The 23,096-nt window shown below is 53.5% G+C and overlaps 10 protein-coding genes across 10 annotated transcripts; 5 read left to right on the top strand and 5 right to left on the bottom strand.

Moving 5' to 3' along the window:
• Positions 1-1,403: 1,403 nt before the first annotated feature.
• POSPLADRAFT_1059940 (hypothetical protein) lies at positions 1,404-4,345 on the bottom strand (the record flags this gene model as incomplete). Its single annotated transcript, XM_024481207.1, has 10 exons — positions 1,404-1,785; positions 1,839-2,787; positions 2,849-3,074; positions 3,130-3,188; positions 3,240-3,348; positions 3,402-3,583; positions 3,636-3,737; positions 3,803-3,987; positions 4,098-4,121; positions 4,179-4,345. 10 exons carry the CDS (start codon positions 4,343-4,345, stop codon positions 1,404-1,406), a joined length of 2,385 nt encoding a protein of 794 aa, XP_024335641.1.
• A 251-nt stretch (positions 4,346-4,596) lies between these two features.
• Positions 4,597-6,146, bottom strand: POSPLADRAFT_1075754 (hypothetical protein; the record flags this gene model as incomplete). The annotated part of the gene is made up of 4 exons (XM_024482852.1): positions 4,597-4,826; positions 4,882-5,821; positions 5,875-6,078; positions 6,127-6,146. The coding sequence occupies 4 exons, from the start codon at positions 6,144-6,146 to the stop codon at positions 4,713-4,715; spliced, it is 1,278 nt and encodes a 425-aa protein (XP_024335640.1). The 3' UTR covers positions 4,597-4,712.
• A 406-nt stretch (positions 6,147-6,552) lies between these two features.
• Positions 6,553-8,176, top strand: POSPLADRAFT_1035940 (hypothetical protein; the record flags this gene model as incomplete). Its single annotated transcript, XM_024477118.1, has 3 exons — positions 6,553-6,615; positions 6,827-7,718; positions 7,767-8,176. 3 exons carry the CDS (start codon positions 6,553-6,555, stop codon positions 8,174-8,176), a joined length of 1,365 nt encoding a protein of 454 aa, XP_024335639.1.
• Positions 8,177-8,335: 159 nt separating this feature from the next.
• Positions 8,336-9,461, bottom strand: POSPLADRAFT_1049031 (hypothetical protein; the record flags this gene model as incomplete). The annotated part of the gene is made up of 4 exons (XM_024479648.1): positions 8,336-8,518; positions 8,619-8,913; positions 8,966-9,263; positions 9,365-9,461. 4 exons carry the CDS (start codon positions 9,459-9,461, stop codon positions 8,336-8,338), a joined length of 873 nt encoding a protein of 290 aa, XP_024335638.1.
• A 378-nt stretch (positions 9,462-9,839) lies between these two features.
• POSPLADRAFT_1151408 (hypothetical protein) lies at positions 9,840-11,217 on the top strand (the record flags this gene model as incomplete). Its single annotated transcript, XM_024486529.1, has 5 exons — positions 9,840-10,097; positions 10,157-10,428; positions 10,481-10,659; positions 10,714-10,973; positions 11,032-11,217. The coding sequence occupies 5 exons, from the start codon at positions 9,840-9,842 to the stop codon at positions 11,215-11,217; spliced, it is 1,155 nt and encodes a 384-aa protein (XP_024335637.1).
• A 280-nt stretch (positions 11,218-11,497) lies between these two features.
• POSPLADRAFT_1067351 (hypothetical protein) lies at positions 11,498-13,010 on the top strand (the record flags this gene model as incomplete). Its single annotated transcript, XM_024482176.1, has 7 exons — positions 11,498-11,540; positions 11,587-12,113; positions 12,171-12,538; positions 12,592-12,674; positions 12,727-12,759; positions 12,811-12,870; positions 12,924-13,010. Exons 2-7 carry the CDS (start codon positions 11,587-11,589, stop codon positions 13,008-13,010), a joined length of 1,158 nt encoding a protein of 385 aa, XP_024335636.1. The 5' UTR covers positions 11,498-11,540.
• A 503-nt stretch (positions 13,011-13,513) lies between these two features.
• Positions 13,514-14,297, bottom strand: POSPLADRAFT_1041163 (hypothetical protein). The gene is made up of 3 exons (XM_024477851.1): positions 14,215-14,297; positions 14,032-14,155; positions 13,514-13,965 (listed from the first exon to the last, which is right to left on the bottom strand). Exons 1-3 carry the CDS (start codon positions 14,258-14,260, stop codon positions 13,677-13,679), a joined length of 459 nt encoding a protein of 152 aa, XP_024335635.1. The 5' UTR covers positions 14,261-14,297; the 3' UTR covers positions 13,514-13,676.
• Positions 14,298-16,344: 2,047 nt separating this feature from the next.
• Positions 16,345-17,138, top strand: POSPLADRAFT_1041162 (hypothetical protein). Its single transcript, XM_024477850.1, has 4 exons — positions 16,345-16,363; positions 16,419-16,685; positions 16,735-16,826; positions 16,875-17,138. The coding sequence occupies exons 3-4, from the start codon at positions 16,824-16,826 to the stop codon at positions 17,052-17,054; spliced, it is 183 nt and encodes a 60-aa protein (XP_024335634.1). The 5' UTR covers positions 16,345-16,363; positions 16,419-16,685; positions 16,735-16,823; the 3' UTR covers positions 17,055-17,138.
• Positions 17,139-17,308: 170 nt separating this feature from the next.
• POSPLADRAFT_1067349 (hypothetical protein) lies at positions 17,309-19,458 on the top strand (the record flags this gene model as incomplete). The annotated part of the gene is made up of 6 exons (XM_024482175.1): positions 17,309-17,371; positions 17,493-17,561; positions 17,636-17,910; positions 17,963-18,741; positions 18,798-18,921; positions 19,000-19,458. 6 exons carry the CDS (start codon positions 17,309-17,311, stop codon positions 19,280-19,282), a joined length of 1,593 nt encoding a protein of 530 aa, XP_024335633.1. The 3' UTR covers positions 19,283-19,458.
• A 274-nt stretch (positions 19,459-19,732) lies between these two features.
• On the bottom strand, positions 19,733-21,095 carry POSPLADRAFT_1075751 (hypothetical protein; the record flags this gene model as incomplete). Its single annotated transcript, XM_024482851.1, has 7 exons — positions 19,733-20,070; positions 20,135-20,243; positions 20,295-20,314; positions 20,373-20,481; positions 20,534-20,612; positions 20,662-20,817; positions 20,883-21,095. The coding sequence occupies 7 exons, from the start codon at positions 21,093-21,095 to the stop codon at positions 19,752-19,754; spliced, it is 1,005 nt and encodes a 334-aa protein (XP_024335632.1). The 3' UTR covers positions 19,733-19,751.
• Between the last annotated feature and the right edge of the window lie 2,001 nt (positions 21,096-23,096).

The following is a 23,096-nucleotide window of genomic DNA, read 5'->3' as shown; positions in this document are numbered from 1 at the left end:
CCAACGTCCCTTCCATTGCTGACCCCTGCGCACCACTAACCGCATCCTACACATATCATTCCCCTACACCAACAGCTTCAGGGCCATATATTTTGGGAGTCGATGAAGCTGGACGAGGGCCCGTCTTGGGACCGCTTGTCTATGGCGTCGCTTACTGTCCGGCCACATACCAAGACTCCCTGAATAATCTCGGCTTCGCTGGTAGGCGGTCTGTGTATCTGTGAAATATAGTTTGCCAAATTTCTTGTACCATAGATTCCAAAACCCTGACCGCAGAGACACGGTCTAAGCTGCTTGAGAAGCTTTCCTCAGACCCGCTCAATCTTGGCTGGTCTGTACGCGTCCTCTGGTGAGTCGTCAATCCGAATCGCTCAGTCAGAAGATATATAACGTCTCTCAGCCCGCAAGGAATATCGAGTGGTATGCTTCGGCGTCCACCAACGAATCTTAATCGCCAATCCGAGCAAGCCACTATTCTACTAATTCGGGAGGTCTTACAACGCGGCATCAAACTATCCGAGGTGCGTAATGCACCCAACGTCCCTTTCGCGCACGATTTTCAACAGCATACCACGCCGCAGGTCTACGTAGATGCGCTCGGCCCAACAAAGACGTACGAAGCCTACCTATCATCACAATTCCCTGACATCAATTTTACCGTCACCGCGAAGGCGGATTCGAAGTTCAAGATCGTTGGCGCGGCTAGTGTTGCCGCGAAGGTAACGCGCGATGCGTGTGTAGAGGGCTGGGTGTTTGAGGAGCATCACCACAATAGTGGTGTCGAACGGTCCAAATCCCAAATGCAAGCTGCTTGGTCTGAAGAGCTCGGTAGCGGTTATCCATCCGGTACGGACTGGGCAACTTCCACCATGCAGCATGCGCTAACCGTAGAGTGGGGTTTGCCCTAGATCCTAAGACTCAGGCGTGGATCAAGAACTCACTTGATCCTACCTTTGGCTTCCCATCACTTGCACGCTTTTCGTGGACGACAATAAAAGTTGCCCTCGAGAAGGAAGCCCATAACGTGGAGTGGTCAGTACCTCTATACCTTAGCCTTCTCATGCGGCTTCTAAAGGCTGAACATGACCTCGCGTAGGATCGACGACGGACAAGCATCACTGGTGAAGGCATTTGAAAGTGGGACCGGACTAGACAAGGGTCGGTGTGCAGTCACAAAAGATCTCTGCATAAAAAGCATTGCAATGCTCTAAGTAGCTGTTCTTGTCTTTCTTCTCGCGTCTCGATTTTACTCTGGTATCTCGTTTCGCCACTGGCATCCAATTCAATATCTTAAATAAGAAGCTGGCTGGAACAGCACGGAACGACCAACTCGAGATACAAGAAGCGCACGTTGCACTTGTCCTATTACATATTCTACATAATCCATAGCCCAGAACATAACATCATCTCCTCTTCGGGGGCGGCGAGCCCTGCGCTTCACCATTCGCCTTTCTCTTCGTCCCGAGTCCGATAACCAGCTTGGTCCGGTCACTGGGCACAGGCGTACCCCCCTTCGATGAATCGACAGGCTCGGCGACGGATGAGATCCGCGAGAAGCCCGGTCGAGGAGCAGGGGAGTCCTTGCTCGTGGAAGCTGAAGCAAGCGCCGGTGAGTCTATCGGCAATGGGCTGCCGCTTGCTAATGGTGCGGGTACTATCATGAAACCACCAGCATCAAGTTGTGGCGTCGATACTTTGCCCGCGTTCTTCTTCTTGTTCTTCTTTTCCGTCTTGCCTTTGGACAGGGGCTGAGCGTCGAGAAACTCGGCAGCCTGTGGCACCGCTCTAAACGAACATGATGAGATATTGAGATACGGTATCGCACTGCATCGACTTACCCTCGATTACCGACGGACAGAACGAAGTGCGCTTGACCAGCCTTCTCTTGTCGGAGCTGGAACGCCTGGTTCATGCTGAGTGGCGTGTCTCCACTTGCCATTGCCTCTTTCTTCTTTTCCTCGGCGATCTTCTTCAAACGCTTCTCCGTCTTCATACGACCAGAGCCCTTCCCGTGGAACTTGTGGGATAGCGCCTTCCAAGCTTCCTTGGGCGTGAGCTCCCGGCCAAACTCATCATAATACACGATGTTGACATCCGGCTTGTAGTTCTTGTACGCGTCTAGATTCTGACGAGCCTCCTGCTGCTCGCGCAGCCGATTTTCATACTCACGCGTCGCCTGGTCCCTGTTCCCCCCACGCATCTTGGTCCGCTCGAGCTCACGCTGAGCGATTAGTCTGCGGTAGTCAGCAAGCCAGAGATCGCGCTGTAGCTGTACCCGTTCTCGTTCCATTTGATCGGCATTAGGGGTAGCAAGAATTCCCTGACTTCGGAGGATGTTGAGCGTAGACGCAAGACCGGAACTGTAGTTCTGCTCGGAGGATGTGCCCATAGGCACCTCTAGATTTTCAGCTATAGCCTGCTCCTCGGCTTCCGTCTGCCTGATGGCATTCTCGATAGCATTGAGCATCTCCTCGTCATCTTCCTCTTCCTTCACAATGACCTCACCAGCCTCGAGTTCCTCCATGACTTGGTCGCCATCTTCCATCTTTGCGTCGGCAGATGGAGAACGGCCGGTAGATGGTACATGAGGAATAGATGGAGCGCTCGTGATTTCGCTCTCTGGAGGTGGTTCCTTCTTGACTGTGACCGGCTCGTATGTGATGGCACGCACAAATTCTGAGGTGTCATCGAAGGTCAGACCGCCCTCGCCATCCGCGTCGCCATCATCGTCCACGTTGATGATGCCGTCGCCATGAGTTGCCTCCGTTTTCGTACGCTCCTCAGCGACTATGAAAGCCATTCGTCAGTTAATCAATTAATGGAAGTCTGTATAATTGCACCAACGCACTTTTCCTCGCGATCTCCTCCGGCGACAATTTCTTGGTCTTCTGTAGCTTTGCACGCCTCGAGCGAGCAAGGGCCGCTTGCAGCTCATCGTCATCTACGAAATTGGTATCCAGATTACGTGGTCGTGGGGCAATCGGCTTCTCGTCTACCTGCATCTGGTCATCGCCGTTTGTTGAAGGGATGTCATATTCATCTGCCACTCTACGCGACGTCCGTTTCTTCTTGGTCTAAGATTCAAAAACGCGTAAGTGACCGGCTTCACGCCATAATATTGGAGCAGACCTTAAGCTTCTTGAACCCGACATCGCCTTCCTTCATATAATCAGTCAATTCATTATTTTCTACCAGTGACGATAAGTGCGTGTTGCAGGTAACCATTAAAACGTACTTACTGGCGTAATCTATGGACAGCAAAGATTTGTTGACAGAAGTAATACCTCCCTCTTTCTTGGCTTCTTTGAGTTGAGACATTGATGCTGTAGAACTGCCTAGGCGGAAGTCCTGCATAAGGGGCGCTCAATAAATATTGCATTCGGTCTGTCAACAGGGCCTACCGTCTCCTTCGGGCCTTCGAGAAACTCGTCATACTTGGAAAGAAGAGATCGCTTCATGCCAGCTTGTCCAGGCGTGAATTCGTCGTCATCGTAGCCCGTATAATCCCGTCGCTTGATCTTCATTTCGTTGTTCTTCTTGGTCTTTTCATTCTCCGCTAGCTCTACATTCTGTAGCTCGTCCTCTAGAGTAATATGTGAGTAACATCGTTTGTCACTTTGACTGTGTGACCAGACCTTCGTTGTCGAGTATGCGACTGTCCTTCAGCGTGAGAATACGAGCCTCGCCTTCGTCCATCTCCTCGAAGTCATGGCTAACTTTCAATCCGGCGAGGTCCTCTGAGCCAGTGCAACACAAGGAATATGTCAGCTGATGCTCGTGGATATATGCGGGGACGACGCACTTTCAGTGTACTCGTCCTGGAAGACCTTATCCATGTGTTCAAGCTCTTCCTGCCGTTTCCTCACCAACTCTTTCTCCCTCTTCTTGCTTTTCTTGATCCATCTCAAGGTGTCGTCTACGTCGCCGTCCGCATCACCCAGCGTCGAACCTTTCAGCTTCGCATTGAGCTCTCTCCGGTTTCTCACCCTATATGGATAGTCCAATGAGCATGCGGGCTCGTAGCGGGCATGGGCCTGGGCGCCCAAGAACGGTAGAAGTAGCTGTTTTGGGTTGGACAGAGGAAGGAAGATACTCACTTTGCGATATTGTCCTGAATTCGCCTACAAAGAGCGACCGTGAGTGACAACATCTACTTATGAACATGATTTATTGCTTACTTTGCTTCTCGCTCCTTGGTCTCTCTTTCTCGCTGCTTCGCGTAGTTGTCCTGAGCTTGCTTTTCGTTGTCGTCCGCAGGGCCACTATCGTCTGTCAGCGGCTTGAGACCTAAGGATATACGGATCTTGTTGGTCTCCTCCAAGCTGATGCTCTCTTCCATCGACATGGCTGTGAGGTTGCGGAGGTGAAAACAGATAGTCGGTGCACGGGCTGTCCAAGTACGCAATAGTGGTAATAGATGAGTGAGTAAAGAGTAATATGCACCATGGATGCGGGGTTTCAAATGTACTTACAGACATTACGTAACACGCCCATTTACGTTTGGAAGTTTCGGTTCGAATACACTTATTCACAAATCTAAAGTAATACTGTACGATTCATTATCGTTGTGAAATGTTAAGGAATAGGACATGGGATGGGGCTTAACACATGACTATATTTCCTCCAGTTTCACATTTACAACAAACACGAATGTACACAAGTCTTGTTCAGATATCATCGACAGTGCGTGGAAGGATGCGTATGGTATACACTTAGGATATGAAGGTGGCTTCATTGTACAGTGTTCCGTTGATCGAGGCAGGCCCAGAGACGTCTGGAATCAGACCAGCGGGTACATTCACCTGCAGCGTTGCAGGGTTGTACCACTGGAAGACCACTCTGTCAGCGAGAGCATCTGCAGCGATGCGTAAACCAACTGACCTGATAGATGTACGGCTTCGTGCCAGCCACGTAATTCACCATCGTCTTGATCACGTACGGGATCTCCGCAAGCACGTCGACCTTCTCAACCAGGCCCTTGTACGCGTCAGGTGAGCCGACGTCGATGATGAGCGTCGCATCAACTGGCCCTTGTGCCTCCGCAATAATCGAGGGCGCCGCCCATTGGAAGACGAGCTCCGTTGGTGCATTGTAGCCCGTCTCTGCGTCCAGCGCCGTCTTTGAGTGTGCCGCACGCGACACGACATCCGCAGACTCCGGCAATGTCTCGTCCGGCCATTTCGTTTCCGCCGTGACCGCTGCGAGCTTTCCGCCGAGCACAAGCGAACCAACGTTGGCGGTGACGAACCCGGAGCCAGCACCCTGCCGCCCATACGCGTCGATTGTAGTGAACTCCATCTGAATCGCAGAGCAGCCTCCGAGTTCGGCGCTCACAAAGTGCGCAAAGTTCCACCGCGCCGCGACGAGGTTTGGTCGCATGCCTTGAATGGCATGCACGAACATGCCTGGGCCTGAGACCTGCTTGGCATGACCCTTATGGATGATCGTCCCGGTCGCGAGATCCATCGGCCAGAAACGATGGACGACATAGCCTTCTGCGTGTTCCGGATCGTGTCCGAAGTAGGAAAAGCCACCCTTGGGGCCTTTGCCCACCTTCCAGCCAGGCGCAGAGGCAGGACGAGTGACCTCTAGCGAGATCTGTAAGTCATTATCGAGGTTGACGCGGATACTGTACGACTCGGGTGTGTCGGATCCCGGATTCGAGCGGTGGGTGATACTGAACTGATCCGCCTTGCTAGAACGCTTGTCCAGTCCGGGAGGCGGAGTGACGAAGTTGCTGACATTGATCGATTTCCAGGTACGCTCGTTGGTTGCGGGATTGTAGATCTTGCAAGTAAATTGGATGGTAGGATACCACACGCTATAATCGCGTGAGCAACCTCCTGGTGCGAAACCACGCCATTTGTAACTCACCCGACGGAGGAATGGATGACCTGGCACATCAAAGACGTCCCGTCGTCCAATGCATGGTACCAAATTTGGGTCTCCACTGCAAACCCTCCCGGGCAAGTCCATTCGGTGTCCTTGGGCTCGAGCTCACCAAACAAGTCTGAGACGCCATGTGCGGACGATACTGGATGGAAATTAGGCGCCTTTGGGTCGACTGGCGGGGATGTTCTACAAACATATGAGCATCAAACTGATCCGAGGGTAGTAGTCTCTTACGAGAAGATAGAGGAGAACATGGTGGGTTGTTAGAGGAATCTCCGTGAGAAAGGCATCATATAAGCGGGCTATCTCCACGCTAGCTAAATTAATTTTAGCTAACCTGTATAATCCCTCTCATTTTCAGCACAGAATTATATTCACACGCCGCCTAGAGGCGGGCGAAAGCCGTCCAGATACCGCAGTATATCGAATGAGGCTGAACGATGCCCGCCGCCAGGTAACGAGTGCTGAGCATTTAAGTAATCGTTGATAATTAATGAGATCTAAACATAGGTCGAATTCGATCCTAAGCGAGGGAACACGGCCGGCGATCGCCTGCCTCGGCTCGGACCGCCCGTGCAGTAACGCTGTCCTCCTCATTTGACAAATGACAACAGTCTGCGGCGGGATACGGGCTCGTGAAAAGCGCTCACTGGATACAACATGCCGCGTGAGCTTGTCAAACGTGTCAAGGACAACCATTCTTGCGACCTCAGAGCGCGCACCGTAAGCACCCACGCCTGCCGCAGCGCGAGATGAAGCTCATCCGCTCACGATCTGGATTAGGATTGACCGACCTGGTCTATCAACCATCAGCTCGATTCGTCGAGAACATCGCGATCCCAAGAGAAGCTAGACCATGCCAACGGTGAGCAGTCAAATTCGTCGCGCTGTATACCTTTACTGAAGGGAACTCGCCACATTCGGCTATATTTAGCCGTATACCAAACGTCGTTCTGGCCAAACCGACTCCGACACCGTCCTACATTCGAACAAGTTCTGCTGGTACATCCCACCAGAACTTCGCGACGAGGTCATCGACCAGCTGCACGCCGACCGCAACGCCCTCAAGGCGTGTGGCTTGACTTGCCGCGCCTGGCTCCCGAGGAGCCGCTACCACCTCTTCCGTAGCATCACGCTCGACCCCGGCCACATCGGTGACGCGTTCAGGCGACTCATACATTCATCGCCCATAATCGCCACTTATGTAAAAGACGTTGAGATCCTCGGCAACTCGGGCACGCGGTCACCATGGGATTCCAATCCGTTCATCTCGTGGCCGACACTGAAACAGGCTCCCCGCGGACGCGGCGACACTGCCGCCGTCGAGACTGCAGCGTGGTTGCAGCGCGTGCTACCCTCAAGCACTCCGTCGCTGCAGAAGGTCGTCTCGCTCAAGCTGACGGCACTGACGTTGAGCGGCAGCGTCACAGTCGCACTATCCCCTCACTTTAGCTGTGTAACCGAGCTCGTGCTCGATGGCTGCAGGGGTGTGGCCTTTGCGGATGTGGTGGGGCTGCTGAACAGTCTGCCCCGTCTCAAGACTCTCCGCTTGCTTTCGGCTCAGTGGCTGCCCGGGCATAGCAGTCCTACAGAGACCAGTCAGCAATCAGTCATTAGGCTCAGGCGCCTAGAAATCTCTCGCAAGATCGATGTCGCTCCCCTCGTCTCCTGGATGCTCTCAGCAAACGTGCACGTAGAGATGGTGTCCCTCTCATGTTCATTGTCTGGTCCAAAGTCTGTTTCCGCTATCCGCGACTTGTTACATGCAACCGGTTCCACGCTTGAGTACCTAACCATCGGTTTCGAAGATACCCGAGATACCACAGGTCCGTGCGAGCTCATGACGTAGTCACCAAATCTAACGAGACACGTAGATATCCTGCAAGCAACACATTTTGACATGACCGATTCCGTTCGTCTCCGCCGTCTCCATATCTGCTGCTCGTCCGTCGAACATTCGCTCATGCTATCCTCCATCCGTCCTTCACTCTCTTGGATTGTCATACTGCTCTCCGCGGCACACGCCCCCCACCTCGAGGAAATCACATTTGCGATTCGGCTAGCCGATCTTCGCGTCCTCAATTTGGAAGGTCTCGACGTGGTGCTCTCGCACACTCGATTCCGCAGCTTGAGGATCGTCAAATTCGAGGTTGAGCTGCATCGCGACGCGCCACAAGCATTCAACCGAGACTCGGTGTGTGACCGGATGCAGGCTATGCATGCGAAAGATGTTCTTCGCTTCGAGGTGTGCCATTCGAGCCGACGCACTAGGAGATGCTATTAGCCGCGAGACCACTTACGGAATTATAGGTATATCTCCCACGTTCGAATACACGCATTCTATTGGTATATATACATTTGTTGTACAGTACAATTGGGCTTACATGCATGCTTTACCACATAACCACATAGTACGCATCTCATCAGAAGCTTTTGGTCACCATTAGCCTGCGTCGTCGTTTGTGCGTCTCCGCTTGTTCGGAGAAGAGGATCCACGACTGTCTGGCAGCGGTTCAGGGTCATTGTGGCATCCGATGTTGCCATGAGCCTCTCCCCAGGCAGTGGCTGACGGCATGGGCATGGACGAGTAGCCAGAGTTCGTGCTCGGCATCGCATGATCTTGAGGCTGAGTGAAATCACATATGGAGCAGAAAATAAGCACGACTCGAAGGTCAATCGACATGTTGTATAGTGGATAGCCCGGGAATCTCCAGAAGACTACTCACCGAATGTGTTGCTTCGTCCGGGTAGCCACAGGCCCAGGAGAAATCATCCGAGATCTCGGGGCTCTGCTGACTGCCGCTTGAAGGGGTCGTCTGCCCAGAGCTCCCTGCAATGCGCACAAACGACATGCGTCCGCTCTGTAGCGCCTTGAGTACCTCTTTGTTCTGCACTACAGATAGGGTGGATGGATTATCCTTGGGCACGTCGTGTGGCCAGCCTTCCAGGCGGATCCCATAGATGTCCAGCTTAGAGTGATCCTTCCACTTCATTTCTGCATTGCGAATGCCAGATGCAGCCCTGATGTGTAGCGTGAAATGCAGTCAGGTCCAGAGGAAACACGAGGGCTGACCTGATCGCATTGCGGATGCTCGCATACACCTCGGCCTTCAATGAGCTCGCAGGACCTTTCTTCTGTGAAGCGATGTTGATCACGGCTGGCGCATCCGTGGACGTTCCGACCGCCGGGTTACGCATACTTCCATCTGCGCTTCTCATACACTGGGCTTGGAACGCTCTCGCGCCTGCCGCGCCGCACCCTCGGTGGCCCCGCCAGAATTCCCGACCCATAGTTGTGCCACCAAGGAAGCCCTCGTCTGTGGCGTCACGCGGATTCACGACGAGGAAGAACGACTGCAAGCCAGCGACCTCTTGAAGTGTTTCAAGTGTCTGCGAGGTGTGGCGTAGAACGACGTTTACTGCGTCTCTCAGGATGGTACACAAGAACGCTAGCAGCGAGCTGTATCCTCACCTCGCTCTTGCACGGATTCACGGACATCCTTCACTGGCGCACTCTTAAAGAGATATGCGGAGTGCAGCTCAGCTACGTATCGCCTGACCTGAGGCATCACCTCTGAGGAAATTGTTGCATTGTACACAGAAACACCTGACCTCTCCGAAAGAGCGACCTTCCCGCTCAGCGAATGTGCGAATGTCCGCGAGAGTCTTGTCAAACAAAGCCCCCAGCCGTTCCAGAAAAAGTCCATCTTCCGAGGCCCGACTTGTCCCTTCTGAATTTGCAGCTGCAGCCAGTAAGAAGTCCATCGAGTAAAGACGGGGTGTTCAGAGCGAATGTGGTGCGAAGGACAACTTGTCACAATCAGGAGAGCTTCGGGGAAAGCCTCGGTTACCCATTCTGAAGATGATCGGTGCCGGCGCTAGCTTGAATATTGCGAGCTCTTCATCTCACCCAAAATCTCGTTCCCGCTCGGCAGCCACAGTCTGCAATGGGTCGCACAAGGCCAAATGCTAAAAAAGCTTCTGTGATTGCAGTAAAAGACGTGGGGTCTGCTCCAGATACTAAAGCACTACCATCCTCACCAGCTCTCCTGGAGAAGGCACAGAGCTTGATCGTACAATGCGACTATGAACTCGCCGGTCTGTTTATACGACGCGTGCTGGACCGGGAGCCCAACAATGCACAGGCGAAGGAGATGCTGGGCGTCGTGCAGCTAGAAATCGGCGAGCTCGAGCTCGCGAAGGCGGTATGTTATACAGCTCTCTTCAAATCCTGTCCCAATTGACTGTCCCATCAATCGCGCAGACATTTGAATCATTAATCCCTCCACGCGCGGGTGCCCCTAATCCTCCTCCCCACTCTGCTCACTTGTACCTTGCGCAACTGAGTGACGATCCGCATTTGGCATTACGACACTATCAAGCAGCCATCGACCTTCTAACCGCGCAGCTCAAGGGGAAAGAGCGTGCAGTCGACGCGGTGAGCGAAAATGATGACGAAACAGAGCTGAAGCAGACCACCGTCCGAGCGCTATGCGCGATGGTTGAGATATGGATGGATCCCTCGTGTGATTTATGGTAAGCAAACGAACGATGATACGGGCGCGCTCCTCATTGTGTCTCATATTAGCGATGACCCTGCGGCAGAGAAGACTTGCGAGGACCTGTTGAATCTTGCTGTACAGATCGATCCGGGAAACAACGAGGCTTTGCAGACTCTCGCTTCTGTCAGACTCTCGCAAGAGAGACCCGATGATGCAAAGGTCTGCCTCGAACAGGCATGGGTATCATGGAAGGACATGGATCTTGGTCTGTGCACGCCATGCCCTGTTCTTGATACATTCGCTCAATGATTCCCTCCAGATGATCCTCGTATGCCACCAATACCTACACGCCTGTCTCTGGTGAAGCTATTCCTCGAGTCGTCGCTTTTCGCGCCCGCCCTCTTAGTATTGCAGGGAGTCATTGCAACCGATGACCAGGATGTTGAAGCGTGGTACTTGGAGGGCTGGTGTTTCTTCATGATGGCGGAACAAGCACAGGAGAATGAGGGACAGCTGGACGGCCTCACATGGCAAGAGCTGGCTCGAGACTCGAGGGATTGTCTAGAGACCTGCAAGACTGTACGCCCATATCATTCCCCCCGATATCATTCAGTGACTTACCTCGATCTGTCGTTAGCTGCATGTCAACCAGGACTACCCCGACAAGCCGCTGCTAGAGCATGTCGAAGAGCTTCTTGCGAAATTGGACGCGCTAGGTATACAGCCTTCTCCTGACGACGACGACGACGAAGGAGGCGATGGCGATGGATGGGAAGACGCGGAGGGCAGCGAGGACGGTGATTCAGACGTAGACATGTCATGAGGTAAACGGCTTGCATTTGGATCTTTGCGTGCATTTACATGTCTGTTGATCTTGGATTCACTCTGCGGAAAAAGTAAATTACATGATCTTAATGCTGTTTGAACGGGTCGTGTGAGACTTCAGCCAAGTTGAGTGCGTCCTCATAAATTGAAGAATTTACAAAATCGTGCCTCAAGCCACAAGGCCTCAGGCCTCATCGGCGATCTTGCCGGAAGAACGCGTGTGTGGCTGAGATTTGATCGAGATCGTCCCGAGCGTCTGCAATACTTTGCTTTGCACTCACCATTTGGCCAACGTTCGACTGAGTCTGTCCAGTCTTTCAGGTGAGCATCCTCTCTCATATTCACACTTGTCGTCTAACGCCTGCAGATGCTCGCGCACATTCAGCTCAGGCGCAGTTTTGTCAGTCTGCCACGCTGTTGGCAGCTACAATGGCAGGCCAGCACTCGCATACCATGCCGCACCTTCGCGCAGGCAACCAAGTACAATCGCGCAGAAAACTCTGAGGAGAAGCCAAAGCCAAAAGCCCACACCTCGTTGCGCCGTTCGGCGTCCGCGTCGCTGCCCATCCGGTCAAACCCGACGCCTACGCGTAGCGAGATTCGGCCTGTGTTCACGCTCGCGACGGCGGAGCGCTACCTGTTGTCCAATCTCCGCGCACACCTCCCTGCGTCCGCGCGGAGGCTGCATGATTCGTGGTGGGTTCCTCAGTGGAAAGATGACGGTCAGGAGGGCGAGATCTTCATCTTCGGGAACGGGAGCTTTGTGTGCTGGGGCCTGGGCGAGGACCAGGCGCGCAGGTTCGCATGGAGTGTCCTGTCTAAGTCGAAAGCGGAAGTCGCTCCGCTGCGTGAGCCAGAGACGGAGGATCTTGAATTTGTGACGGACCCGGGAGAGTGAGTGGCATTTTTGCCTGCCGATAGGGCACCGAAAGTCTGATTGCTCACTCACAGAGACACGCGGCTGCAAGGCGATCTCATCATCTTGGGCCAAAGTCCGTCATTGAGCTCAGACGATGCCATGCCTAGTGACCTACCGTCTTCTTCTCTGCCCCGAGAAACCGTCCTTGCCCGCTATTCCTTTTCGCAGGCGCTGTCTCGCTCCACCGCCCTCTCCGCTCTCGAAGTGTCATTGGAGAACTATCTGTCGTCCATGGCCCTCCTCCCAGACACCCTGCAACGCACTGGAAAACCGGGGTTGAGCCGCAGAGCGCTCGTCATGAAGCTGGGAGGCCTTTTAAAGTTCCGCCAGGGTCTCAACTTGAACAGGGAAAATTTCTCTGACACACCGGATTTCTACTGGGCGGAGCCGGCATTGGAAAGTGCGTTCGCACAGATAGTTAGAGAGATAAAGGGGGCTGATAGTATTTGACAGATTACTTCAATTCTCTGAGTAATGCGCTGGAGATGCGGAACCGGACGCGGTCTGTGAACGACAAGATCACTTATGCTGCGGAGGTGGGCATGTCTGTGACTTGTCTATGCAGATATATACTGACGTCCCGATCAGATGCAGTCGGTCTTGCGAGAACTCCTAACGGAGGTAGGGTATATCTTCCATAGTCTTGTTGCTTTTGACTGACACTGAAACCAGACCTCAGCACACGACATGGAGCTCATCATCATCCTTCTCATCGCCGTCGAGGTCGTCATCGTGAGTCATTGTCCCTGTACGTTTCCGTGGACTACCTTAATCGCACTCCGCAGTGCCTCATTCGTGACGGTCCTGAGCTGTGGCACATTGTAATGGATGACAAGGACACAGCGGATGTCGAGTCGGCTCACAAACTCTGACCGACGACCGATTGGTGTATTCATGACTGTTCCCCGCGCATCCCCCACTCACGCTAAATCGTAGACTATCGCTTTCGCTGTTAGCTAGCACATTTACATCATAGCTGCATCTATCTTAATATAGCCCGCATGTTAGATCTGGACAAAAACACAACTTATATTGCATATCAGCAAGAAGGGTTCAGAGATGTTGTAGTCCAGCATTTGTCCGTCACTAACCCGCAGAATGAACAAAATGCAAAAGCACGTCAAGATGAAGATTCCTACTACCTCAATAAGTAGCGGCTGGGGTTAGTACAAGAAGACAATCCCCTCGCCTTTTACTAGGGGATTCCGTGTACTGACCCCATCTCAAAGTCGCATTACCAATTTTTCCGAACACCACTTCCTTCGGAAGTATGATACTTATTTTATTCCTAACTTCTATTCACCGACGCGAATTTGCATCACCATACCTATTGTGTGATTGCTTGGTTGTCTGACTGCGAAGTCTGAGGTCATTGTAGCAGTGTAGTAACAGAATTATATAGTAATATATCTACCCATTTATTATACACGAAGCGAGGGGTCCATAGACAGCGAGTGAAAGTGATAGATAAGTAAAGTAGCGCAAAAGAAACCCCGAAGAAGCGACCGGTGTGAGTGCATACCTCTGTATCCGCGTCCCTAGACAAGCACCCCTCTCATGTCCTCGTCCTCCTCCCACTCGCCGATCCTGACTTTTCTCGCCGCCTGCCTGGCTATCTCCCACCGCTGCAATTCGTCCTTGAGCTTCTGCACACGCACCACATTCATGGGATGCGCCTCGCCCATCCACTGACGTGAGAGGGACTCCGCACGGCGCGATGCGTCTATCGCATGGGCATGCGAGCATTCGGCCGCCTGAGAGGACTCCTGTCGGCCCTCCCAGAAGCGCACAGTATGGCGTGGGTCGAAGCCTGCGTGCGCTAGTAGTCTAAACATGCAAAGATGAGCAGGGTCAGCGGCATAAGACGTCAGAGGAGACAGGAGGCGGACAGACCTAACAGAGACGACGTCTGCCTCGATCTCCTGCTCCTGACTGGTGCAGTAGTCACTCCTCCTCGCGAACTCCTGCGAGAATGCCTTGCCCGCTTCCCCGAGGGCATCGTTTATGAAAGGGCCGACTGTACAAGAAGAGTGAGGATCCGGACGCTGCACACGCACGTGCAAATATGGGACGTACATAACATCGTTATTGGGAACAGGAGCGTGCGGACGACGTCTGTCATGATGGACATGACGCCCGGCCCAACTATAGAACCATTTGACAAGGTCTCAAGGTGATGTGCAAGCAGGAGGTGGGAAAGCTCATGCGCTAACAGGATCGCAAGCTCAGAGGTCTGCTCCTCCGTTGGCGCTGCGCGAGCCTGTGGCTGAGGCACAGGCCTGATGATCCCGCCGAACATGTTCATCCACCACGACTGGGGTGCAGGTGGGGGATGCTCGACAACGAGTGAGTGTTTTGCGAGCACTTCGTCGAGGAGGCCTGAAAACACGACAATTCCCCCGCCGCCGTCGCCTCCGAAGCCATAGCTAAACGCGTTCGCTGCGTCCGCGCGGTCTGCAACAAGCAGCGAGTACGGCGGACCCGCAAGCGGATCCCTGGAAAACCAACCCTCCTCGCGCGCAGCGTCCGCAAAGCGCAGGAACCGTGTCGTTGTCCGCCGCCGGTGAAAAAGTGGGATCGCCGCTGGCGGCGGGCGAGGGATGTCCGCGCCATCGGTCCCGCCGCCCATCCAGTCAGGAGCGAGCTCGGCCTCGCACTGGAGGATCGGGATGGCGGCCTCAAGCCGCCTGAGGGTATGCTGCACCCAGTCGTGCCGCCAATCGGAGGAGTCGAGGACGCGTGGCGTTCCGGCCTGGGTGAGAATCTCACTGACGGCGCGGTACCACCCAGCGCCAGCGAGCTGCGAGGCGATGTCCCCTTCTTCCTCGGGGGAAAGTAGCATCATGCGCCAGCTAAGGATATCATTAGATTGCCACCCAGTAACTCGTAGAGGAAAACGCACCGGCCGGTTAAGGGTACGCGCTCCAGGCTAGCAAGCACGGTCAATCCGATGATGGCGACAGGTACCATCCAAAGTGAATGGGTCAGCAGCCCAGGGACGCGTAGGGCTCGATATATGCGCTCCCTTCTGGTTTTGGGCGCGGGCCATGCTGCGAGCCTGGCTTCGAATGTCTTTGGCCTGAGATGACGCGTCTTCCATCGTCTGATGCCCATAATGTATACCGCCGGGAAGAACGTCAAGGCAATGCGGCAGGCGGTCTCCGCGAACGGCATCGCAGACGACATCTGCACCGTGAATGCATGTCTTCAACGGCCAGCGTGGCTCGAAGCATACGCGCCAAACTCACCTTCAGAAAAGAGAGTATTGGGAAGCAGGCAGCATCCCGCCTGGGTGTAACATGAAACCACCTGGCATGTCCGATTGCTGGGGTAATTCCCCGAGGCTGGAACAGAACGGGGCGCTGCCGTAAAGTACTGGGTGAAGCATTACATGATATATGGTGGATGCCCTTGGTTGTGCACGCCTGCGCCCCTCCGCGAAAGCGAGATGGACTCAGCGAAAGGACATGGCGACCAATGCGGGGAAACAGAGAGGTCTCCAAGATCGAGGTCATCCTTTTACATGTTTCTGAAGGAAAGCAAGGTGTAGACGAGGAGCAAGAAAACAGGATGAGACCTTCAAGTTGGGTAAATATCCTATCTGGAAATTGGCGCCAACTTCGCAGCCTGAGCGCTGTCGTTGGTGCATCACTAGCACTGACGACGGTAGATCGAACTGACATGCGTAGATACAATAGTTATGTCCTGACTGTAGTGCTTGCGTGTTCCTTGTATTACAAGCCTCGAGTGTCTTTTGCATGTATAGCGAATCAAGGGCCAAGTCTGCATCCAGAAGGCAGAGCGCAAGAGCACTAGAGGGGAGCTTGGCGAAAGGGGAGATGTACACCCAGACTGAATGCAAGAGCAAAAATGGTAATGAGCATGTGTGGCAGCATGAGATGAAGGGGCGCGGAGTCCGATGTTCGGCGTTGAGTTGAGCACTACCTCATCGGGCAGATGTACGGCTATAAAAGGCCATTATCCCAGTCTCGGCTTCACTGTAGGTATACGCCAGACTTGGCGACATACCGCATGGGTTATCATTGCTGTACAGTGTTTCACTGAGCATACATTGAACAATCCGACAGAGCGCAATGAATCAATTTCCGATGCGTTTGTACGATGCATGCAATCAGTGTAGGCGAGGAAACGTACAGCTACGCGCTAAAACTGTCTTGGCATTATCATATAGCACAGCGTGGATTGGAGAAATAAAACCTCACTCCTAGAGGGGATACAGGTCAGCTCGCATCCCGATGCGTGATTACATGAATTCGGACATTATGTGGGGGGACATGACAGAGCGTCAGGGTCGAGATTGTACCAGCATGATGACCACCTTGGTTGCACGACAAGTTGCGACTCAGCATGCCTTCCACCTACATACACCATTCTCCTTGGCATCTGGATGAACTTCTCCTTCTCTGCTTCCGAGTAGTCTTCGTGAAGCACTTAGTCGCCTCACTCACCGAGTCTAATCGCAGCCGCTAGAGCTCTGGAACTTGAAGTCTTGCTTTGCAGGCTTATATCAGTGAGTGGGCTAATTCCTGGATATCTATGAAGGGAGTCATAAGTAAAGCCAGGGCTTGGGCGCGCCTTTTGCCTTTTGCGGCGACATATTTGCCAGAAATGGCGAAAGGCCGAGTCGATGCTTCGCCTTTACGAGGTGCTCGCCCATTGCTGACATGCTGATGCTTTCGAGTCATCTCTCGCATATATGCACATGATAGGCATACTCAAAGTTCCCTCGTTCTGCACCTTCCCTGCCATGCATCGACAACGCTCACTACAGTTTCGCCGTTTGCCCCAGCGATGCTACCGAGCAATCAGCGAAAGACGAGACGAGTGCACAAAGGCTCCAGTTGATCACAGGCCTCGATGTCTCTGCGTCTGATTCGTTGTCGCCCCACTTCTGATCTGCGAACCATCTGCATCATCAATACTCCTCGCGACCAGATCCCTTCTTGTTACGAGAGTCTGGGCTAGGCTCTATTGCACAGTTAATGCCGATAGAATCCGAGGAGATGATCACTGTCAGCGATGCCGAGGCGCAGTGTGGACGCGTGTGCCCGGCGTCAATAGCGGTACCGGGATTCGCGCGAATCTGAATCGGTCGGAGTCAGTCCTGCCCTTTGCGATACGCGTTCAAGCGGCCTCTTCCGCTCAAACAATGTGCTATGTTGCGCTCACTGCTCGGCACATCCTCTCCACGGCATCTGATATCGCGGCCATGGTCCATTCACGGTCCTCGCTATTTGCATCATGGCAAAGTGCAAATCCCATACAGGGTCATCCCTGCCGCTCTCCAGGTGGATGAGCGGCGACCACAGCCAGCAGCTCCTGTATTGTCACAGACACGGTCATTTCATGTAACACCCCGGAGAGACTCGCCTTATGCGTCGATACTGCTGTCGTTTCTCAAGGTATGTAAGAATCGTATTCACATTAGGGGGAAAGCTGAACGTATATCCCCTTGGGATAACTATGCTATCCGCAGACATCCACCGCACTCCAGCTCGCAGGGACCATCTCCCGCATTGCTCTCACCTTCATTCCCCTCGTCTTCCTCAAAAAGCTCAAGGCACGCAGGATACTCCAGAAGATTGATGTGAAGATGAGCAATGGTCGCACCGACCTCGAGGAGAAACGGGCAAGGATTGTGCAGCATGAGCGACGCAGTACTATTGCCTTTCACATCCTCCTGTTTACTCCCATCATTCTCTTTTGGCTCACCATTGTAGCCAGTCTCGAGCGGACTCCTCTGACGGGCAGGTGCGCAGCCCCTTTCGCTATGTACACTCATTCACCACTGACAACCCAATAGATGGCGGCTCATCCTACTCTCTCCAGAGGAGGAGGAGGACATCGCTGCGCAGCTCGCCGGTGCCGGCTGGTACCGCGCCGTTGGTGAGATTCTCTCGCAGCGCGGGCCACCACGGCTCGTCGATCCCGGCGACTGGCGCCTGACGTGGGTGCAGGACACGCTGCGGCGGCTCGAGGCGGTCGTTCCCGTCCTGCAGCACGAGCACGATCTCGTGCCGGACTGGATGGAACACGGGTCCGATGATGGTACAGTGCCGTGCCCGCCGCCTGCAGAATTTCCCCTGCGCCCGCGACCACGCGCGTCCGAGTATTTCCGGCGGGTCGCAGAGGCGGCATGTGCACGGACCGTTCACTCATCGCCGCACGCGATCGCTGGCCCGCCATACTCGCTACTCGTCGTGGACGATCCGGAGGCGTCGAACGCGTTCTCGTACGGGTTCGGCCCCGACGGCGGAGGGGGCATTGTCGTGTTCTCAGGCTTCCTTGACGACGTGCTCTCAAAGTACCAGCCTTCTGTAGAGGAGCTGCCGCCGCCGCCAAAGTCGTTGTGGGCCCATTTCTTTGGCGGTTTGTTCTCATTCGCACCGCCCACACCCATACAGCCGCTGCCAACAGAAGAGCAAACATCAGAGTTAGCAATACTGCTGGCTCATGAACTAGCTCACTTAATCCTGACGCATCATATCGAAACACTATCGTCGGGTTCGATTGTCTGGCCTGGTGTTATGTCGATCGTGACAGATCTCGTGCGCACACTGCTTTTCCCCGTCACTATGCTCTGTAAGCATCATACTTGTACTACCACGCAGCGCATATACTGACTCGCGTGCACATAGTCGGTCCTTTCATCAATGACGCACTTGCCGGGGTAGGCAAGGCTAGCTCAGGGGAGGTTACTCGCTTGTCTGAGTACTGCACGAGTCAATCACAAGAGATCGAAGCGGATATCGTCTCTGCCAGGTCAGAACCACCCCGGCATTCTCTTCCCCATTTCCCCCTCTTACCGTTGTTTACTGACCTGACCCCCTGCACCTACAGGCTGCTGGCCCATGCTGGCTTTGACCCACGGCATGCTGTGCGCTTCTGGGAGGGTCGTCAGGAGACACCGCAGAACGCCGAGTGCTCGCTCACCCGCGCTGAAGGGCACTATGAGGATACCCTGGAGTCGCTTCCCAACCGTTGGATGGGCGAGACACATCCGGTGAACGTCGTACGTGTGCAGCGCCTCAAGGCGGAGCTCGACCGCTGGGAAAAAGTGCGGCAGCGTGCGCTACAAGAGCGCCGAAGGACAGCGGTCGCAAGTGCGGGTGCCCCGACCTGATTATATATTATGGATTTTCATTAGTTTGGGTTGCTGTCGTTAAGTCATCTATCGCCGTACCATACATATCTCACTATCGTTGCATTGTATTTGTAGTGCCGTGGTCCTCGTCGTTGTTCGCTATGAGTGTCTATTTGTATATATCGATGCTTCCTGGACGTTCAGCACAGCAAGCCGAATGCATAATCTCCCCTCATCGCACATAGGTTAGCCCTATTGACTTGCATCAAGGACATCGGAGTGAAAATGATTGGTCGACCTTGCTTGGTCGATGTTGGTGTTCAGTGTAGCAGCTCGTCTGTCAGCGGTGAAAGGAACGAGTATCATAAGACGTGTATTAATGTCGCATATTTACCTATATCCTTCCTAGGTCCTGAGCCAGGGCCACAGCCTGGCCACAACGTAAGTACTACAACGCTATAACGTCCGACCCTCCACAGGCCACCCTCGGGTCAAAACAGAAGCGCACTCAGACGGGCAAGACACTGCCCTCACTCGAGAGCTCCTGCTTTTTAATCCCATAGTCATCCTCCTGATTGACGACGCGCGTAATGTTCACGGCGAGCGGGCGCATTGCGTAGCCCGAGTCCCCGGCCATCGAGCGCTGCTGCGTCGGCCGGGGAATCGTGGACGTGTGCTGTCCCCCCGCCTTCTGCGCCCAGCCGAGCGAGACACGCAGGTTGATAAGCATGAAGGAGACGCCGCAGAAGGACGCCCAAAGGTCGCACGTCGTGAACTGGATGTTGCTCTTGACCTGGTAGGTGATGAAGAAGATCAGGTTCCAGGACCTATGCGAAGGCGAGAGGGCTAGATATCAGTGACGAGGAACGAGGGTAGACATGACATGCTTACGATGCAAGGGCAGCACTCTCAATGATGATTGCGAGGGCGCCCATGACGCTCGCTCCACCGTAGGACTTGCTGCTTATCCGGGTACGCCACACACGGTACGCAATCAAGACTGGATACATGTGTCAGCCACTGTGCGTCTCCAAGGCTTCTAAAACTGTACCTGAGCAATAGACGTTGGTACTGCATGACATCGGACAGGTGAGCAAGCTATCCAGGGTCGTGAATCCAGTGAACTTACGAGAATGAGAAGACGCAATCACTGGTGATCCACCGACCGGCAGATGACTTGAAGACGTCATCACCCAGAGTGTACACCGCAAATTGCCAGCATACACCCGTCCCGCAAGCTACGAGAGCTTGATGAAGGTGCGAGCAGCTGGAGAAAGCCAGCATACTCACCGACCAATCCGCACCAGGAGAGGACCGGGAAGATGACAACCCAGTGGTTATAGCTCCAGACGACCCACAAGCGGTAGATCTATCGCGGAAACGTCATGTCTTGTTGAATACGATGAAGATTCACGTACAATCATCGCGTCGGATGTCAGCACGATTGCGACCAGGAAAGCAGTCTTAACGACTTCTGTCAGCCTGGACAGGTCTGCATACGCGATTATTGGCTCAGTGCCCCCCTGGAAATCGATGAAAGCCTCAAATAAGCGAATGATTGTCAGTATCCAGTGCTAAATAGACGGTTTGTTCAGCTGCAGAATTTATGATAACGAGATAGGAGCTCCATTCGACCTACCCCTGTGAGCATAAGGTACATGAAAACGGTCGCTATAAACATTGGCGTTCTCCATATCGGCTTGCTCGAGACGCTTGTGTTTCTCTGCTCTCGATCTCTTTGCAGCAAGAGATATGTCGAGGCAACGAAGAGGACGGTGATGATGCCATAGAAGAAACTCTCCATGGGCACCGTCGCCAGATTCACGCTAACAATAGACAACTCCTGTACCATGGTGGAATCGACACTAGCCCGGGGAAGGAGACCAGGAGGGGTTACGCATGGGGGAAAACGCGCGACGACCAAAGTTGACGATATATGATAGAATGGCCAGCATCCTGGCGCCACTCGTCGCGAAACCGCATGGAACGAATTGTTCTACCCGGTGCCACATTGTTCCAAAAGGGTGCGAGTGACCCCCATTTCGGGGACACGTCTCGCTGATACAGAAAAACCGGCGCCTAGATCTGCAGAGCCGAGCGGACTAGTGAGACCTTCGATCGGTAGTATGCTGTCCCCTTGGTCCGCAGAAGATTTATTGTCGTCTTCACGATTCACCTTCGCTCCCCGTGACGATGGTGGCATCTGGCAGCATAGTTACCTGTGATTAGCAGGGGAAAGCGGATTCGTCCAAAGTTGAGGCAGGTTTCCTATGCACGCATTCTTGTCCCGCTCCGTGCTTTGTACTGTGTCGGACCGCACAGATCGCAATCTATGATGCCCAATCGCGATCGGGCAGGCGCAGATGCCAAGTCGTATCCCGGGCATGGTAGTAGCAGACAACTAGCGATCTGCGAAGGAGATGTCCGTGAGAGTAGGCTGCGAGCTTCGGCGACGTCCAAAAGTTGACGTCTCCAATGGTTCGTCTGAGACCCGAAGCGGGAAGGATCGACATTGAAGATATATCACGCTCTGTCAAACGCGAAGGAACGTACAGAGAGGCTCGCGCAAGATTTGCAAGGTACTACAAACAATACCAAATGCGATGGCGTGCGCTCCCGGCCACAATCCCAAGTTCCAAGAACTGTATCGAAATTGACCAATGTGATTGATATACCTATGATTTGCCGCAGGCTTACGGGACTATGCAGATGCGCCAAGTCGTTTCGAGCTGCTGGGCGCAGGGATCTCCCCATCAAATACTCGCTGTTTCGGATTGCGAGGTCCTTGTGGATTGGTGGGGGCGTGGAGATTCTCTGAGCCGATCGACGTACGGAGGCCATATCAACGGTATCGACTTGGATAGTACTGGAGTGTACATAAATATGCACCCGCTGCACGGGGAGTGGCTCGCGAAGCATTCAATTCTCTGACCAAGGCTGCATAACCGCAACCTCATTAGACTCCGAGTTTGTCCTGCTTCGCTTCATTCGCAGTGCCTGATATATTTAAGTTAATTTGCGTGCCACAAAGGATACTGCTCAAGACAGTTACTTACCGCACGACTGCTGGCGCTTGAGTGGCGCACGTGACACATGGTTGGTTCTCCTTGCCACCAAGACAGTGCCATGGAACCGTCAAAATTCACCAACATTGATATGCAGAAACATAGAGGAAGGGATTTCTATCCATTTGAGACTCAAATGATGCGAATTGGTGCACTATTGAACGACTTACAGCGTACTTAATGCTGCGAGTGCGAAAAGTGCTCGGGCGCTTGTAGCGGACTCTTTGGCTTTGGTTGTCCCCGGCGAAAGCGAGGGCTCACCCCCCACGTCGATATTCGCTTCGCTCGCAATAACCTGGTAGGTCGACTTGTATTCATCTTCAACAAAGCTGAACCTGCTTTGCCCGACGGTGAGAAGATTATGAAAGACAGTGAGCGGCTACCTATCGCGAAGTCTATCACAAAGACGTCAGCTATTACTTATCTATAGCAATCATGGTTGCATTCAACTCGCTTGACCGCTGGCTTTTGAATCGTCTCGAACCAGCTCCTGATCCACTTCCTTACTCTGATGTTCTCTGATGAGGCTCCATCAGATCGTGATCGAGACGGCGAACTTGAGCAAACACACGTGACTTCAACGCCATCTTTTCTTTTACATATACACTGAAACCTAACCTAACCTAATGCCAACCTAACCAATCCTAACCTAATCCTAACTGAACCTAACTGTGACCTAACCACAACTCAATATTAAATGTGTGAAAAACGACTTCGAAGTTGAGGAGTATTGAAAATAAAAAGGATTCAAGGGTATTCGAACCTCCATTTGCTGAACAGAAGGAGCG

This window comes from Postia placenta (genome assembly GCF_002117355.1).
Source record: "Postia placenta MAD-698-R-SB12 unplaced genomic scaffold POSPLAscaffold_13, whole genome shotgun sequence".
Taxonomy (NCBI): domain Eukaryota; kingdom Fungi; phylum Basidiomycota; class Agaricomycetes; order Polyporales; family Adustoporiaceae; genus Rhodonia; species Rhodonia placenta.
Note: the sequence above shows the minus strand (reverse complement) of the source record. Positions and strands in the feature narration are given on the sequence as shown.